A 17,045-nucleotide genomic window follows, 5' to 3' on the forward strand; every position below is an offset into this window, starting at 1 on the left:
TTCAGAGGTATTCAAAGTTGGACACTTTTCACTTTCTGGAATTTTGCAACCAATCCATCAATCCTTCCATTCCATTCCACCGCTTGTTCGATTCAGGGTTGCGGGGAGCTGGAGGCCATGCCAACTGACTTAACCTGCGGTGCCTGCACCAAAGTCAGGCAAATGGACTGCTTCACTATCAGTTACTTAATTTTGCAACCCTAATTGCAATTTAGATTTTTACATCTAGATTTGATGTCATATCAGCCAGTGATTCCCAACCACTGTGCTTTGGCATTTATGCCAACGATGTATCGTGACAGGCAATACAATCGATTAGATGGCAGAATTAATCTGTGTATCCACCTGTTGCCATTCATACAACAGGATAACTTTGTGTTCAAGTAAACAGGCCTAGATTTCACACTGAGTAAGTACGTTTGTGGCTAAATTGACACAAGATCATCGTTATTTCAGTATGTTCTTCCCATTTAAATACACATATATACAGTGGGTAAGGAAAGTATTGAGACCCACCTAAATGTTTCACTTTTTGTTATATTGCAGCCATTTGCTAGAATTATTTAAGTTCATTTTTTTTCCTCATTAATGTACACACAGCACCCTATATTGACAGAAAAAAACGGAATTGTTGACATTTTTGCAGCTTTATTAAAAAGAAAAACTGAAATATCACACAGCCATAGGTATCCAGACCCTTTGCTGTGACAGTCATATATTTAACTCGGGTGCTGTCCATTTCTTGTGATCATCCTTCAGATGAGTCACTGATGGTGTAGTGGTACACTCGCCTGACTTTGGTGCAGGCAGCGTGGGTTCCCACTCAGTGACGGTGTGAATGTGAGTGCGAATGGTTGTCCGTGTATATATGGGCCCTGGGACTGACTGCCGACCATTTCAGGGTGTAGTCCGCCTTTTGCAGGAAGTCAGCTGGGATAGGCTCCAGCGTCCCGCGACCCTAACCAGGATAAGCGGTGTTGAAAATGGATGGATGGATCCTTCAGATGGTTCTACACCCTCATTGGAGTCCAGCTGTTTTTGATTATACTGATTGGACTTGATCAGGAAAGCCATATAAGACCTTACAGCTCACAGTGCATGTCAGAGCAAATGAGAATCATGAGGTCAAAGGAACTGCCTGAAGAGCTCGGAGACAGAATTGTGGCAAGGCACAGATCTGGCCAAGGTTACTAAAGGATTTCTGCTGCACTTAAGGTTCCTAAGAGCTCAGTGGCTTCCATAATCCTTAAATTGAAGTTGTTTGGGATGACCAGAACCCTTCTTAGAGCTGGCCGTCCGGCCAAACTGAGCAATCGGGGGAGAAGAGCCTTGGTGAGAGAGGCAAAGAAGATCCCAAAGGTCACTGTGGCTGCGCTCCAGAGATGAGGAAGCTCTAGAAAGTCAACCATCACTGCAGCCTTCCACCAGTCGGGGCTTTACGGCAGAGTGGCCCGACGGAAGCCTCTCCTCAGTGCAAGAGACATGAAAAAGCCCACATGGAATTTGCTAAAAAAAAAAAAAAGAAAACACCTGAAGGACTCCAAGATGGTGAGAAATAAGATTCTCTGGTCTGATGAGACCTGGATAGAACTTTTTGGCCTTAATTCTAAAGGGTATGTGTGGAGAAAACCAGGCATTGCTCGGCACCTGTCCAATACAGTCCCAACAGTGAAGCATGGTGGTGGCAGCATTATTCTGTGGGGGTGTTGTTCAGCTGCAGGGACAGGACGACTGGTTGCAATCGAAGGAAAGATGAATGCGGCCAAGTACAAGGATATCCTGGACAAAAACCTTCTCCAGAGTGCTCAGGATCTCAGACTGGGCCAAAGGTTCACCTTCCAACAAGACAATGACCCTAAGCGCACAACTAAAATAATGGAGTGGCTTCAGAACAACTCTGTGACTGTTCTTGAATGGCCCAGCCAGAGCCCTGACTTAAACCCAATTGAGCATCTCTGGAGAGACCTGAAAATGGCTGCCCACCAACGTTCACCATCTAACCTGACAGAACTGGAGAGGATCTGTAAGGAGCAATGGCACAGGAACCCCAAATCCAGGTGTGAAAAACTTGTTACATCATTACCAAAAAGACTCATGGCTGTATTAGCTCAAAAGGGTGCTTCTACTAAATACTGAGCAAAGGGTCTGCATACTTATGGCTGTGTGATATTTTCTTTTTTAATAAATATAGGGTGCTGTCTGCACATTAATGAGGAAAAAAAAATACTTAAATGATTTTAGCAAATGGCTGCAATATAACAAAGAGTCAACAATTTAAGGGGGTCTGAATACTTTCCGTACCCACTGTATGCCCTTTTTGCTTGGTGGTGTGTCATGAGATTTATCTATTATAACCCCAAAAAAAAGTAAAATAAATTAATAAATAAAAGGTGTGCACCTATTGCCAAAAGTCAGCTGAGATATGAGCGATTTAAAAAAAATAATAAAATAAAATAAATAAATAATTTTTAAAAAGAATGGATGTTCATTGCTGCATGTTGTCACTCTGTCTCTTAGGCGGTCACAATGGCAGGCGACGGCTACAACGGCAGGACGTCTCCTCACACCCCCAATGAAAAGTTTGAAGGAGCAACTGTACTCAAAGCCCTGCAGGTACGCAAATGGCACACGACTGAAACACATTCTATTTTCCAAGTGAACGTCTGCCTTTATCATCATTAGAGTCCTCATTTTTAAGATGCGTCTTCATTTCACAGTACAGCTACGAGGGCAGGGTGCCCATGAAAAGCGCCCGCCTCTTCTACGACGTCAGCGAGCAAGTGAGAAGCATCGTTGAGTCTTATTTCCAGCTCAACTCCACCCTGCACTTTTCCTACACGCACCTGGTGTGCCGCACGGCCATCACGGGTCAGTCTTTGTGTTCTAAATGTTTAACCTATGCTCCTTATGAGGAGACAATAATTATTACTGACCAATCACCTGACAAGTTTTCCTTTACAATGATAGTTGGTTGACAAAGTCAGAAAGGTATTAATTTAAAGATTTATTTTTGTAGTTGTAGTGTATAGCATTATAGAACATTAGTGCTTCATACTTAAAAGATAGTTATTAGAAAATATATCATTTTAAAAAACTTTGCTGGAATAAAAATCTAGCATTATGAAAAGTTCCAACAATTAAGTTTTTGTAAAATAAATGTACATGAACATAAAAAATGTTTACAGGCTTTTTTTATGGCAATTAGGGACACGTGGTGTGGAAACAGTGTGACTGTATTTTCATGACACGGGTAGCCCGGTGCACTCGTGGTTAGCACATCTGCCTCACAGTTTTGGTTAAGAAACTCAACACCGGCCTGTGTGGAGTTTACATGTCCACCGTTTACTTGCGTGGGTTTTCTTTATGCAGCTTAATTGAAGACTCGAAATTGTCCATAGGTGTGAGTATGAGTGTCGTGTGAACCGGTAAGGAATTAAGAGAGCAGAACTGTTAGCTAGCACTGCTTCTGATCAAAAGAACAAAAATAAACATTCAACAAACCATAGGCTAGTTTAAATTTACCTCAGAGTGCACAGAGCTTGTAGAAAATAGTCAGTGCCATTTTTAAACACATGAAAATACTATACTATGCATGCTTTTGTGTGTTGGATTTTGATAGGCCAGCAGGACTACAGGAGTGACCTGAGCCATCCCATCCACGCTGACAACTGTCTGCTGGACACCGAGGCGAGTGAATGCTGGAAGGAGCCCCCAGCGTACACTCAAAGGGACTACAGGTATAGTACACTCAATGCCAGCATGCGTGGAAATGCATGTGAAGTGATGATCACCGCGGTCCAGCCATAATACAGTACAACATTCCACATATTTCACTCACCTCAAGGGTTGTTTGTCTGCCCATTCTTTTCAGTGCATTACTATACCTCAATGGAGACTTTGAAGGTGGCGAGTTCATCTTTACGCAGATGGACGCCAAAACAGTCACAGTAAGTTGTTCTCCATTTCACTTGTATGAATTACCGTTGAAGATGTGAGACTGCTTCTATGATGTTTGTAGAGCTTAAATAATTATCAATGTAGAAGTCCCGTGACTGTATCTCTTCCCAGCAAATATTTAATACTACTAATAATAATAATATATTCTTGGTACAGGTAGTCTTATTAAGAATATATATCTATATATGTAGTATATTGCCAAACGTATTCGCTCACCTGCCTTGACTCAGATATGAATTTAGGGTGACATGCCTATCTTAATCCATCGGGTTTAATATATCGGTCCACCCTATATACCTGTACTGGTCATATATAATTAATATATTTATTAAAAATGTGATGTAATCATTTGCTCGTAATACATATTATAATGTGAATTATTGCTTTACTGAATTATTTTGATTACAAAATTTCCCCAAAAACTAACCCAATTGACTTAATAATCATTATGAATCTTTCAGCTAAAAGTTAAATGGAGCATCCTTAATATAGGTGTTAGCTCGTCTTTTGCCTGAAGATAGTTTGGGTAGGCTCAAGCACGCCCGCGACCCTACTGTGGATAAGTGGAACGGAAGATGAATGAATAAAATAGGTATTTTCGACTGCTTCATCATGTCAAATGGTTTATATGTGCAAGTTTCGACTTGACTTGCTTTTTTAAGCATGAAGCCTTTTATTTTCAAGGGTAGGCACTGGAACTCCGCATTTTGGCACGAAAAATGACTTCACATGACACCGGTAAAACCGAAAGTAAAACAAGACGCAAGAAAAAGAGTAATGTATTGAACCAAATGCTCTTTAAAACATTGATTCCTTTACGTACCCACCGATGAGACACAAGGTTAGTGTTTGTGAGACTTTATTCCAAATTTTGTCCCAATTCATTGTGATGTAAAGTTGCTACGGTGAAGTTTTAGCTCAATGTTAAGCTTGTAATGCGACGGTTTCTACTTTCGTTCGAGTATGGTAATGTATATATTTTTGTGTGTATGTCATCAGCTTTTACATTGGTTGAAAGACTCAAATAAACGCTAAACACCATCAGTGCAAGAGTGCAACCCAGCGTTTAACTTGTTAGCTGCCTCAATGTTGGCATAGACGTGTTTTATTGTTTCACTCATCCAATTGACTTGACTGAAGTTCCACGCGGTGTAGGCTGAGGCTCGGAGCGGGAGGGAGCGCGCCAGGCTTCCTTAGCACAATATAATCTTATTCCAAGAGTTACTCTGAGGTGACTGGTCATTTATCCTAACATAGTTAAGACACACTTTTGTTTTTTGCCGCTTTTTCGTTGGTTTTCGCCACTTTCTTCTTCAGGGTGGGCGGACTGTAGGCATCGAAATTGGGAACTGAAATGTTTTAATTTGAACGAACGGGAGAACTGCATTGTTAGCCCCGGTTCCAATCGGTTCTCAATTCTTGATGCCTAACCCTATTCAACATGAAGTTGTTTCGATCCGCATCGTCTGCAGGCAACCGTGAAGCCCAACTGTGGCAGGGTGGTGGCGTTCTCCTCCGGTGGGGAGAATCCGCACGGCGTGAAGGCTGTCACCAATGGGCGGAGGTGTGCTGTGGCTCTGTGGTTCACCTTGGATCCGCTCTTCAGGGAAATGGTACACCCTTCTTTTTTACAGTCCCGTCCTTGTATGTACATAGTATAGCAAAATTTTCCCCAAAAAAGCTGGTCAGGAATTTGGCATAATCGAGAAGAAAGCAATTCCACTTGGCTTTCCTTCAAAACAGAGACAGACACTGATTGTGCATTTGTTGTTTGTGCAGGAGAGACTGCAGGCAGATGAGGTGATCCAGACCTCGTTCACACAGTCTGTGCTGACTCACGGCCTCGACATCAACCCCAAAGATGAACTGTAGACGTAGCCTCAACCTCATCTGTTTGTTGATGTTTATTTATTGTGGGATTTGTCTTTAGATAAAAAAAAAAACAAAAACAAAAAAAATCTATTTTTGTACAATTTTGAGTGCAGGTTCAATGACATTGGGATTATTTGTGTGTGGGGGGGGGGGGGGGGGGAGTGATTTTTTTTTGTGTGGGTCTGCACACTCATGCTGGAGTGTGCTTTTGCTGTTTTTTTGTGTTCTTCTATGTCTCACTGATCTGTGAAAGTGTCAAAGGGGGGATTATTTTTCCTGCTTTCGGTTGTTGCTTTTGAGTTCAACATATTGGTTTTATGAGAAAAACACGAAAAAGAGTACATCACTACATCAAAGATTACGTACAGGTCAATAATACTTGACCAGCAGGTACTTACCATGTCCAAAATAGTTTTGTTTTTATTATTTCCATGCCAGTAATTCTTGTCCTCAAAGTAAACGGTGCACTGTTTCCCCATTTAGATTTTAACTAGCACTATTTTAAAGAGATGTGTTCTGAATATTATATATATTTATAATAATCATGCACTCGGTACTTCTGTCTGTCGAGTTAGGGGGAAAATGTCTTTTGTGTGTGTTTGTATTGTGTTTATTATTTATATTTTAATGCGTAGACAGCTGCTGTCATGGCTGTCTGCATTTAATATGGGAAGCTTTTTATCATAAAAGATCAATCATTTCTGTTTCAAGGAATATGATAGTTTAATTTGTGTTGATATACAAGTGATGGACAGAGTCATGCACTGTAAATTCAATGGGGAAAATATATATATTGTTTGTTGTTCTGCAGGAGAGATTTAGAGCTTTACTCCAGTTGGGTGAGTTGCAACACTTTTGTTTTCACTGATATTTAATGATGAAATGCACAAAATTGTATGTTTACGGGCTCTAATAAATTATAGACGGTTAGTATTGATGTCATTTTTATTTGGTTTCTTGTCTCACATGCAAACTTTAATATCATGTACATAATTGTGCTTGAATAGTTTCACAAATTGCTCCGACAGATTTGCTGTATTTTATATATTTTATACATGTATATGCAGGATAGTCATTGTTACATCGGTAAACATCATGTCAAGATACTCTTTAAGATGCACAGCATTTTAAAGTTTAAAATTGAACTATAATCTACACGCGTATGCTGAGGTCACTGTGGTGAATGTGCTTTAAGAAGACAGCTAAGAAGTCTGAAGTCCATCCATCCATTTTCAACACCGCTTATCCTGGTTAGGGTCGCGGGGCGCTGGAGCCTATCCCAGCTGACTTCGGGCGAAAGGCGGACTACACTCTGAATTGTTCGCCAGTCAGTCACAGGGCACAAAGTCTGAAGTCATTTAAAAAAAATAATAATAATTTTAAAAAAGCCCTTTGAACTTTCTGTAACAAGCCAAGTAATCTTTCTTACCTAATACCTATATAAAGAAAAACATCTTTTTTAATACTAAAGTACAGAAACACAATTTTTTAGCATGACATGGCTCTGGCTCCAAACAAAAATGTAAAACTACATTTGTGCTAACTGGTAAGACAATTCAGGGCACTCGTAGAATGACTGTCTTATTAGTCAAAAATAAAAATTCTACTAGTCGTGCCCCTTTTGGACGACTAGTGTGCATTCAAACCTTACTAGTAAACTACTGTGCACTAGTACCCTCCTTATCAAGGACAGAATAAAAATACTGAAAGCATAAATGGAAAGCTTTTTTTTTGCCATTTGTTCGATATCCCGCTTAAGGTCCAGTTATACTAGTTCACACTTTGTCCTCACTGGTAAATATGGCATACTAGTAGGACATTGTTACTAGAGAGGCAAACCTATGCACGAGTTGAAAACTACTCTATGTACTACTAGTGACATAAAACTCTACTAGTTACTGTAACATCAAGCCCTTTACTAACACAAATGTCAACAAGGACACATTTTTGTCTCACTAGTAACATTTATGCCCCTTTTCCATTGTACCAGTTTTACCCCCATCCAGCCTCGCTCCGCCCCGTGTGGTCGCTTATCCATTACACTTTTTCGAGGCCGAGCGATGACAATGGCACCGCTTTTCAGAAGCTCGCCCGACCTGGTTCTAAAACACAGGCTGAGGAAGGCCGGGACGAAACTGTCATCTGATTGGCCGACAGATCTAGGTATTTCTTTAAGCACTAACTTGTCACTTTCACAATCATGGCGTCTATAGGCTGCCACACACCAAGCGACGCCGCCGAACCCGACTGAACCGTCGCGAAGTGTGCGTGGTTTGGCGACTATTCGTGAGTGGCCGATCAGTCTGCCACTGGTTTTACCGCGATTCAAAATTTTAATTGTCTGCTGAACGTTGCCGCCGATTATCTAAAATACATTTCCAGGTTTTTTTCTCTCTTTATTCCAGAGTTGTCCTACTAATGTGCAGAAATGTCATATAGTAGTCCAAAAATGTTTACTAGTAAGACACGGTCATTCTACTAGTGCACCCTAGTTGTTCTACTTGTGTCCTGATTGTCTGACTAGTGAGGATGATGACACTACTAGTACAACTGTCACTTGTAAAAAAATAAAAAATACTGATAGCACATAGTTGTCAACTAGTGCACAGTTTTACCTCAGTAGTAACATGTTGTTGACCGAATAGTATGCCAAAGTTGTCCTACTAATGAGAACAAAGTGTGTATTAGTACATTTACCTTACGCTGGATATCAAGAATATTGAATTAATGCTTAAACGCAGTTTTACAGAAGGCATAATTACAGTGAATATTTGAATGAAAAACACTTCAATATAAAACCGTGGAAACTAAACATATTCTTAAACAAACTAGTTCATTGCGCACTGTTCAAAACCTCGAAAGCACGCAAACAATTCTTAAACAGAGGAGCCCCTGGATGACCTTTGACACCAGCTACCTCCAGCATCTTGGTTAGAGAGATTCTTTCAAATTTGTACAGTTCTTTGTCTGACATCAACCGACAGATCAGTTTTGGAAGTTTGAAAGATTGGTAGAAATTGATTGATGATGGAAAACGAACAAGGGATCAACATGCCGCAGTTGTCTTGTTTTGGAAACACTACAGGGTTTTTCTCACAAAAAAATCACCACATTTTGTTGTCTAATCAATTTTTGCGCTAATGATCTCAAAGTTTAACAAGATGTGTAAAAACTAACTAACTAATCATAATTTTACATTTTACTTTTCAGGGTGGAGCTTATTTCGTTTAGCTTGCCTAGGACATGTAATTATAAAGATATTCCTTTTTTTAAATGATGTCCAAAAAAAATAATACACTCTGCATTGCAGTCAAGGCCACTACTGTAGTCCCTGAAAGTTTGAAGCTTGCTGGAAATGTTTTGAAGGGACATGCGCTACTTTTTGATTGCATTCAAAATCAACGGCGTTCTTGCTCTGACATGGACTAATATGCCCTGACATCCATCCATCCATTTTCTGAGCCGCTTATCCCCACAAGGGTCGCGGGAGTGCTGGAGCCTATCCCAGCTCAGTCCAAGAGTAAAACGAACATATTAAAATAGCCCGTGTGTTGCTCTGTCAGTGTCAATAAGAGAATAATAAATGCAACCTACAACCATCCATCCATCCATCCATTTTCTGAGCCGCTCCTCCTCACTGGGGTCGCGGGCGTGCTGGAGCCTATCTCATCGGGCAGGAGGCGGGGTACACCCTGAACTGGTTGCCAGCCAATCGCAGGGCACATACAAACAAACAACATGCATGTTAGGTTCATTTATGACTCTACATTATCCATAAGTGTGTGTGTATGCTATGATTGGCTGGCAACCGGTCCAGGGTGTACCATGCCTCTCGCCCAAGTCAGCTTGGATTGGCTGCAGTTGACCTGTACGCCTAATGAGGACGAAGTGTTATAGAAAAAGGATGATGAACAAAATAAAGTTGACTGGTGCTGGTTGGCATGTTTCAGAAGCGACAGGTCAGCTGATCTGTGAATCTGAACGTCCTGGCGTCACTGGCCGTGCACAGCAAGTCGCGCATTCGCCGTGCCCGCCGCTCCTCCAGCACAAACCTGCGCGCTCGCTCCCGAGCCGCCCGCTGCTCCTCCCGCTTCTCCACCTGCTTCCGGGTCAGCCACCTGAGGGAAGACGCACACGTGGTTCGAAGCACGTTTGCGTGTGCAGCGAAAGGATGGCCAAAGATGCGGATGGTCTCACAGCTTGAAGGCACGTTCGCACTCCTCTCGGCTGCGTAAAAGATAACCGCCGTCCTCCTCCAACCTCCTCAGCTGCACCAGCTGCTTCTCTCGCTGCTGCTGCTCCTGCTTCCTCTGCAGCCACAGCCTGAAGGCCTCCTCTGGCTCACTGGATTCCTTATGCAGCAAAAAAAAAAAAAAAAAAAAAAAAAACAACAACAACAAAACACTTTTTACATTTTCTCATCTACATTTGATTTTGCTTTGTCTTCAAACCGGGATTTAAATTGCAAAATGAAGTAAGCAAAGCACGTTCTAATTTGCTATTCAGGCAGGTTGGGGTTGAAAATGATTTTAGTTGACAAAAATTTTTAGGATTGAATCTAACATGAGTTTAAATATAATAATAATGAAATTAATCAAAGCTGAACAGGCCCTCGAAGATCCTTTTTCTTGGCAAACCTCAAAATGATGACACTTTCTTCTGCAATTTTCCACCCTTAATGAATGGTGTAGTACAGTGATTCTAACCTTTTTACACCAAGTACCACCTAAAAACAATACTGAGCTCTCCAAGTATCACCATCATGACCAACATTAAAATGCAGTATTGTAAAAGGCCTAAATGTTCATCCAATACGAAACGTAATGCCTAAGTTCACTACCAGTCAATAGTTTGAGACACGTCTTTATTCATTAGCATAAGAAAAATGTTTTTGATTGGTAGTTTCATATTATTTTAAGCCAGTGCCGCATTATGCACAGTAATTTTGCAATATAGGGGACAAAAAGTTTAATAAAATAATTTGATTAAAATGTATTCCACAAAGAAACATAAATAAAAACTGTACCAACGTGAAAGTTTAAATTCAAACATATTGGACTAAAAAGTTCAATACAACTGAACTGTACTTGGAGAGGGTTTCTTTCACATACTCTACCACTCGAGGGATCGCGTGTACCACTTGTGCTACTAGTACTACACTTTTAAGAATCACCGGCGTACAAGGTTACCTGGTTCAACGGCAACTTCCCTACTAAGAGTTTGTCAAATTACAAGTTCTGGAATTCCTCCAAAATGGCTGTTTCAAACTAAAGTGGACTTCCTGTTCAATTTCAGGCATGAGTCCTCCAAACTTTTTTGTGTGTCGTGTTCTGACAGACATGTTCACCAGAGTTTGTGTTCATTGGTGAAACTGGTGTCATTTCGGGGTGTAATTAATGGTTGTGACCCCTAAAATACATATATTTTCACACTTGCAAAAATTGGGCTTTTCAGGCATGTCAAGGCCTTCACAAAAGCAATCAATTTGTTCAAAGAAAAAACAGTAACAAGAAGAAAATGCTCAGCCAGAAGGGAACCTTTTCATTGCTTGTATACAAATACATAATATATAAGTTGGCAACACTGTGAGCGTCCTCTCGCACACCTACTAAGTACATTTGTGAGCAAATTGAGACAAGATCATTATTTGTACTGTATACTATATGTACTTCTTCTATACTTCTTTTGCAAATGTAAAATAACTGCTTTGGCTGAATAAAGGCTGGGGAAACTGTTTAAAAACTGCTCATGTTAGGGTTACATGAGCACTAAAAAGGAATGTTTTTTTTTTATTTTTTTTTTATAACCATTAAGAGCTTTTGGGCTCTCCCTTGTGGTGATTACCCGAGGAGTCATCCTCTCCATCTCCTGCGCTCTGCGGATTCTCCTCTCCTGCTGCAGCTGCTCTCGCTTCCTCATCAGCCAGGCCTTGAAAGCCAGCTCGTTCTCCTGCTTCTTCTGCTCCTCTTCCTCGAGCTTCCTCTGCTCGGCCTGACACCATACATTTGGGTATTTTAATCACACACTTTGAATAATACAGTGAAGCCCGCCGAAAGTTTGTGGTGTGACACGTGAGAATTGCTTTGGTGGCATCTTAATGCAAAACGCCATAGGTGGGATAAGGAATGGCATCAGTGTTGTGGCGTTATAACATTTTTTTTTTTAAATGGATATTTGAACACAACACATGTACACTGTAGACACACAATAGAACAATACTCACAGGCCTATATTATTTATCCTCTGCAAAAAATTATCAATATTACAGCCGCTTAGTGAGTCACTTACAGTAGTGAAAATCATATTCATTTATACATTATATTACATTAAACTGCCTCCTTTATAGGCGGCACGGTGGACGACTGGTTAGAGCGTCAGCCTCACAGTTCTGAGGACCTGGGTTCAATCCCCGGCCCCGCCTGTGTGGAGTTTGCATGTTCTCCCTGTGCCTGCGTGGGTTTTCTCCGGGCACTCCGGTTTCCTCCCACATCCCAAAAAAAAACATGCATTAATTGGAGACTCTAAATTCCCCGTAGGTGTGAATGTGAGTGCGGATGGTTGTTTGTTTCTATGTGCCCTGCGATTGGCTGGCAACCAGTTCAGGGTGTACCCCGCCTCCTGCCCGATGACAGCTGGGATAGGCTCCAGCACGCCCGCGACTCTAGTGAGGAGAAGCGGCTCAGAAAATGGATGGATGGATGGATAGTTCTTTATACTCTAACTAATTATGTTATTACTCATCTCAACGCAATTTGTTCCGTTACCATGCTCGTAACTCAAATGGCTCCCCATTGAAATGAATGGCAAGGCCGTCAATCCGTTCCAGACTACCCCCCAAAAAATTAAAAGTTAAAAATAAAAATGTTTTAATGTTTTTACTGAGAAAAATAGCACTGTATAATATTGTGCTTTATCAAAATGTACATGAATAATGTAATTAAATAGGATTTTAAAAGAATTTTTGTCACATATTGTATCAATTGAACATTCATTTTGCTGCACTTCTGGTGTGCCCACCTTAACCACCTGGGGGCAGAATAAGACAGACAGATGGATATATTGTTCAAGGAGGTGGACCTCTTCTCATCTCCTTACAGACAATAAAGGATTTACAGTATGATGGAGTACTGTTATATTGCTGCACCTTTTTGTGTTAAAATATCTTTTGAATAAAGGGCTAGATATGTATATATAAGCGGTATATAAATGGATGGATGGAGGGATATGTGTTAATGTTTGCCATTATGACCTGACAGCTCCTCGTCTCAGCTACTCCTAAAGAATAAGACTGTGATTACTGTTATATTTAATGTCTAAATGTGTTGCTGCACCATTTGTGTTCAAATACCAGTTGCTTCAAAAGTTACATATATGCGTGTCCCATTGTGTCTTGGCATTAGCTTTAAGCTAAGGGACTAAAGGCTAAGCTATTTGTGTGTGCATTTTTTTTAAAATACATTACGTGTAATTTTCCTCGTTTTAGTTTGACGGTAAACTTCAACTGACAGTGGCGTCAAACCGCCTGAAGCCTCTTTTTTAAAGACGTGAACGGTTCTCTTGCCAAAGCGCCAGTGTCATCCTTTGCCACCATCTATAGACAATTACAATCCCTTTTTGAGGTGTTGTCAATTACTTGTGGATCAATTCACGGCAGAGCTCGGTCCCTGTCTTCCGTGAATGAACTCTATAGCAAGTGAGCGTCATTACCTCTCTGGCTATCTTCTCCTTCCTCTCCTGGGTCTTGTGCAGCATTTCCTTCTGCTGAGGCGAGAGCTTGAACGTGGCCTGCGAAGGCGTCCCGGTGGCCGACTGCACCCGTCGCTTGGTGCCTCTCCTCTGGCCTCCTCTTTGGCTGTGACAGGCCGAGCTGGGCCTTCCTGGAGGTCTGGGCGCCCGCAGGTGATCGGACTTCTGGAAGAGAGAGGAAGCTCCGGCGGGGGAACGAGACGAGGGGACGGAAGTGGGGCTCCTCCTGGGGCTGCCCGGCTGCTCCTGTGCGAGCGGAGGGAGGAGGCCTTGATTTTCCACCTCTTTGAGGCTGACGAGATCAAACCTGCCATCTTTTTCCACAAGGACCCTTCCCTCCTTCAGCCCTTCGTCTCTTTTCCCACCGGTAAACTCCTCTCGAGGAGACAATTTCAGCTCAGACAGCTTCCCTGACACTTCCATCTCCGTGCCATCTGCCTCTCCAGCGTCACATTCAAACTGCAACGGTGGCACCACCAACGTAACTAATGTCTCTTTAAACTGAAGCCGTCGCCCGCGGCTCAAATTCGGAGCTTCCTGATCCCGCAGTTCCCGGTTGGCTTGTTGGATTTTCTCCCGAATGTACTTCTTCTCCTCATCGGTCTGCTCGCCCACGCCCAAAGGAGGCGGCGTCATAAGAAAGGACTTATTCGGGCTGTCTCTGTCCGAGTCGACCTCAAGTGGGTCCATCGGTGAGGGCCACCTGTCTTCATTGTCCTCCTGCTCCTCGGCGTTGTTGCTTCTCTCCTTCGCTTTATGTTGTTTCTCATCCTCGGCCAGCTCTTTGTCAATGTCTGCCTCGATGTCCTCGTCGTCGGGACCCTGAGCGGTGGAAACGGGTGGAGTACAGGGGTGGGCAAAATTTGTCCCACATTGGATTTTGAACACAGATGGGTTAGGTTATTCAACATGCGAAAATGTGTTATATAGAAAATATATAAAGTGGTCAATTTGAATAAAAAATTGTTCTCATGTTAATATTATTATTATTTACTTGATTTAATTATAATGGTTTAATCAAAAAAATGATTGTTAAATGCACATGTAAACTGTGTTTATTTTACCGATCTTTAATTGTATTAATAATAAATCCATTAACCCGGTGATTCTCAACCACTTTTCATATTTGTATCTATGCCAGCGACGTATAGTGACAGGCAGAACAATGAAACGCTCTTCCACAAGACGGCAGCAGGTGAATAAAGTATCAACATTTTGTGACTTACAGTGGGATTCTTTCTAATGTAAAATATGTGCCTCTGCTCGATACAGTTTGGGAAACTTGCTTTCGCTTCTTCAGTTCATCCATTTTCCCAGAACATTTTGGTTGTACAGTATTCCAAACTGTGCAACTTTAGCTGTTCCCGTGTGATTGTTGGCACGCCGGTGTACAACTTGTGTGTAAGCACATTCATTAATATTGCAGCACAGTGAATGGACGTCACGACTGTAGTACAGTATGTCGGCAGCTGTTTCACTTACTTGCTGCTCGCTGCAACTTTCCTCACTGATCAGCCAGTCCAGATCCTTCTCAAAGTCATCCTCATACACCTCCTGGGATTTTGTGCAAACCACCTCACTCATGATCTACCGCCTGGAGACGATCAAATACTGTTATGAAATAGATTTTATTGAACTTTTGCGAATGGTCTTTCCTATGCCATATCCATTTGATAAAGCGCTTATCCTGCTCGGGATTGCAAGGCTTGAGCCAGCAGACTTAAGGCAAGACAAAGACAACGCTGATCTCCAGTCAATGTGGAATCGAGCCCATGCCACTTGCATGCAAGTCAACTTAGTGAAACCACTGCACTACCAATGGCCTGGTTATATTATTCAAGTTTGATTTTAGAATATAAGGAAATAAATGATATCCAATGCAAGGGCTGTGTCCGAAATGTTGCCTTTAGGCTCCGTTTCATTGACACTGTCAGATACCGGAAATCCCATTCAACTGTACAATTTCTCTATATTGTGGTCATTACAGCTGAGTACCTAAGTAAATATAAAAACAAATTATTATTATTATTATTGGTAGTAGTAGTGTAGGAGTCTTACTATCTGACATAGTGTATGTGTTACCTGTTTGATAATAAGAAATGCTTTTAGCATGTGTAAATCAAGAAGTAAAAGAAACCCCAACACAAACAAATTATAGCATGACATTGTTATCACACAATCGGATCTAGTGTTAACATGTTGTATGATTTATTGATTTATTCAGTTAGTGTGAGGTTTTATTTTCCCTCAATACTAATCTCAAACTCCCATTTATTTATTTTTTTGGTCTCTTTTTTCGTTAAGCACCCAGTCTGTCTTGTTTTATAGCTCATGGGTAACATAGACCAATGTTACCTGTCATAGCTTGAGTGAAATCATCATTTCAAATCATACAACGTTAACACGTTATTTGACAATTATGCTATATTTGCGTTTTACAGAGAGTGTTGCAACGTTGCGCAAACAGTTTTGAAGCCTGTTTGACATCTTTTTTCGTTATTGCTTTGGTTGTTTCAAAATAAAGAAATGCAATTACAGGATTATACCATCATTAAAAGTTCAACGGTGGGCCAGGGAGGGATTGCACGCGATACACGATGAATTCCAAAGAAATGTTGTTTGTCCGTCACCTCACCTCCGGTTCCTGCGTTAGTATTCCGAGATGGTGAAAACGGTGAAAGCAAACATGCAAACGTGCTGTTTTCCACCATCTAAATGTGTCACGTACACACTGAGCCTGTCCGTCTGCGGGGCGACACCTGTGCTGTCCACATAATCTCTCGCTGTCTACAACCCGAAAAGCATTAAGTGTCCCGTCGCCATAGAGACCGACAACATTTACACTCGCGCATGCGCACAGAGGACAAGAAAAACCCACGCGCAACATATTGAAACATATTGTAACGTTTAAGTTGGTTTGTACTGTAATATTCCACTTTATGATTATGTCATTGAATAATAATGTGAGTTTTAATACACCGGGGAGTGAGTCTGTTTAATGGCGTTCAAAACAACCCCAAACCCATCCATCCATCCATTTTCTGAGCCGCTTCTCCTCACTAGGGTCGCAGGCGTGCTGGAGCCTATCCCAGCTGTCATCGGGCAGGAGGCGGGGTACACCCTGAACTGGTTGCCAGCCAATCGCAGGGCACATAGAAACTAACAACCATTCGCACTCACAGTCATGCCCACGGGCAATTTAGAGTCTCCAATTAATGCATGTTTTTGGGATGTGGGAGGAAACCGGAGTGCCCGGAGAAAACCCACGCAGGCACGGGGAGAACATGCAAACTCCACACAGGCGGGGACGGGGATTGAACCCCGCACCTCAGAACTGTGAGGCTGACGCTCTAACCAGTCGGCCACCGTGCCGCCTCAACCCCAAACCAATTTCGAAATAATTAGAATATTGAGAAAGTGCCTAAATTAACATTATTGTGTGCTGAAATAGTCAAGGTTGCTGCAACTCA

The 17,045-nt window shown here is 41.7% G+C and overlaps 2 protein-coding genes across 5 annotated transcripts in view; one reads left to right on the forward strand and one right to left on the reverse strand.

Annotated features, from left to right (window-relative positions):
• Positions 1 to 6,759, forward strand: part of p3h2 (prolyl 3-hydroxylase 2) — a 67,350-nt gene extending 60,591 nt beyond the window's left edge. For both annotated transcript variants that reach the window (XM_061778773.1, XM_061778771.1), the window contains 6 exons: positions 2,518 to 2,613; positions 2,718 to 2,868; positions 3,620 to 3,737; positions 3,872 to 3,947; positions 5,430 to 5,570; positions 5,737 to 6,759. In XM_061778773.1, the coding sequence (XP_061634757.1) occupies positions 2,518 to 2,613; positions 2,718 to 2,868; positions 3,620 to 3,737; positions 3,872 to 3,947; positions 5,430 to 5,570; positions 5,737 to 5,829 (675 nt within the window). In that variant the 3' untranslated portion in view covers positions 5,830 to 6,759. The remainder of the gene's footprint in view (positions 1 to 2,517; positions 2,614 to 2,717; positions 2,869 to 3,619; positions 3,738 to 3,871; positions 3,948 to 5,429; positions 5,571 to 5,736) is intronic.
• Positions 6,760 to 6,794: 35 nt separating this feature from the next.
• On the reverse strand, positions 6,795 to 16,677 carry ccdc181 (coiled-coil domain containing 181). Of its 3 annotated transcripts, none has more exons than XM_061778775.1 (7): positions 16,211 to 16,677; positions 15,058 to 15,169; positions 13,537 to 14,397; positions 11,674 to 11,820; positions 10,027 to 10,181; positions 9,882 to 9,947; positions 6,795 to 7,177 (listed from the first exon to the last, which is right to left on the reverse strand). In XM_061778775.1, the coding sequence occupies exons 2-7, from the start codon at positions 15,157 to 15,159 to the stop codon at positions 7,162 to 7,164; spliced, it is 1,347 nt and encodes a 448-aa protein (XP_061634759.1). In that variant the 5' UTR covers positions 15,160 to 15,169; positions 16,211 to 16,677; the 3' UTR covers positions 6,795 to 7,161. The 3 variants fall into 3 exon arrangements, 2 of the variants coding, with proteins under 2 accessions (XP_061634759.1, XP_061634758.1); XR_009789306.1 differs by having other exon boundaries at positions 6,798 to 7,177; positions 9,424 to 9,947; positions 16,211 to 16,675; XM_061778774.1 differs by having other exon boundaries at positions 6,798 to 9,947; positions 16,211 to 16,675.
• Positions 16,678 to 17,045: the final 368 nt, after the last annotated feature.

This window comes from Phyllopteryx taeniolatus, chromosome 7 (genome assembly GCF_024500385.1).
Source record: "Phyllopteryx taeniolatus isolate TA_2022b chromosome 7, UOR_Ptae_1.2, whole genome shotgun sequence".
NCBI classification, from domain to species: Eukaryota; Metazoa; Chordata; class Actinopteri; order Syngnathiformes; family Syngnathidae; genus Phyllopteryx; species Phyllopteryx taeniolatus.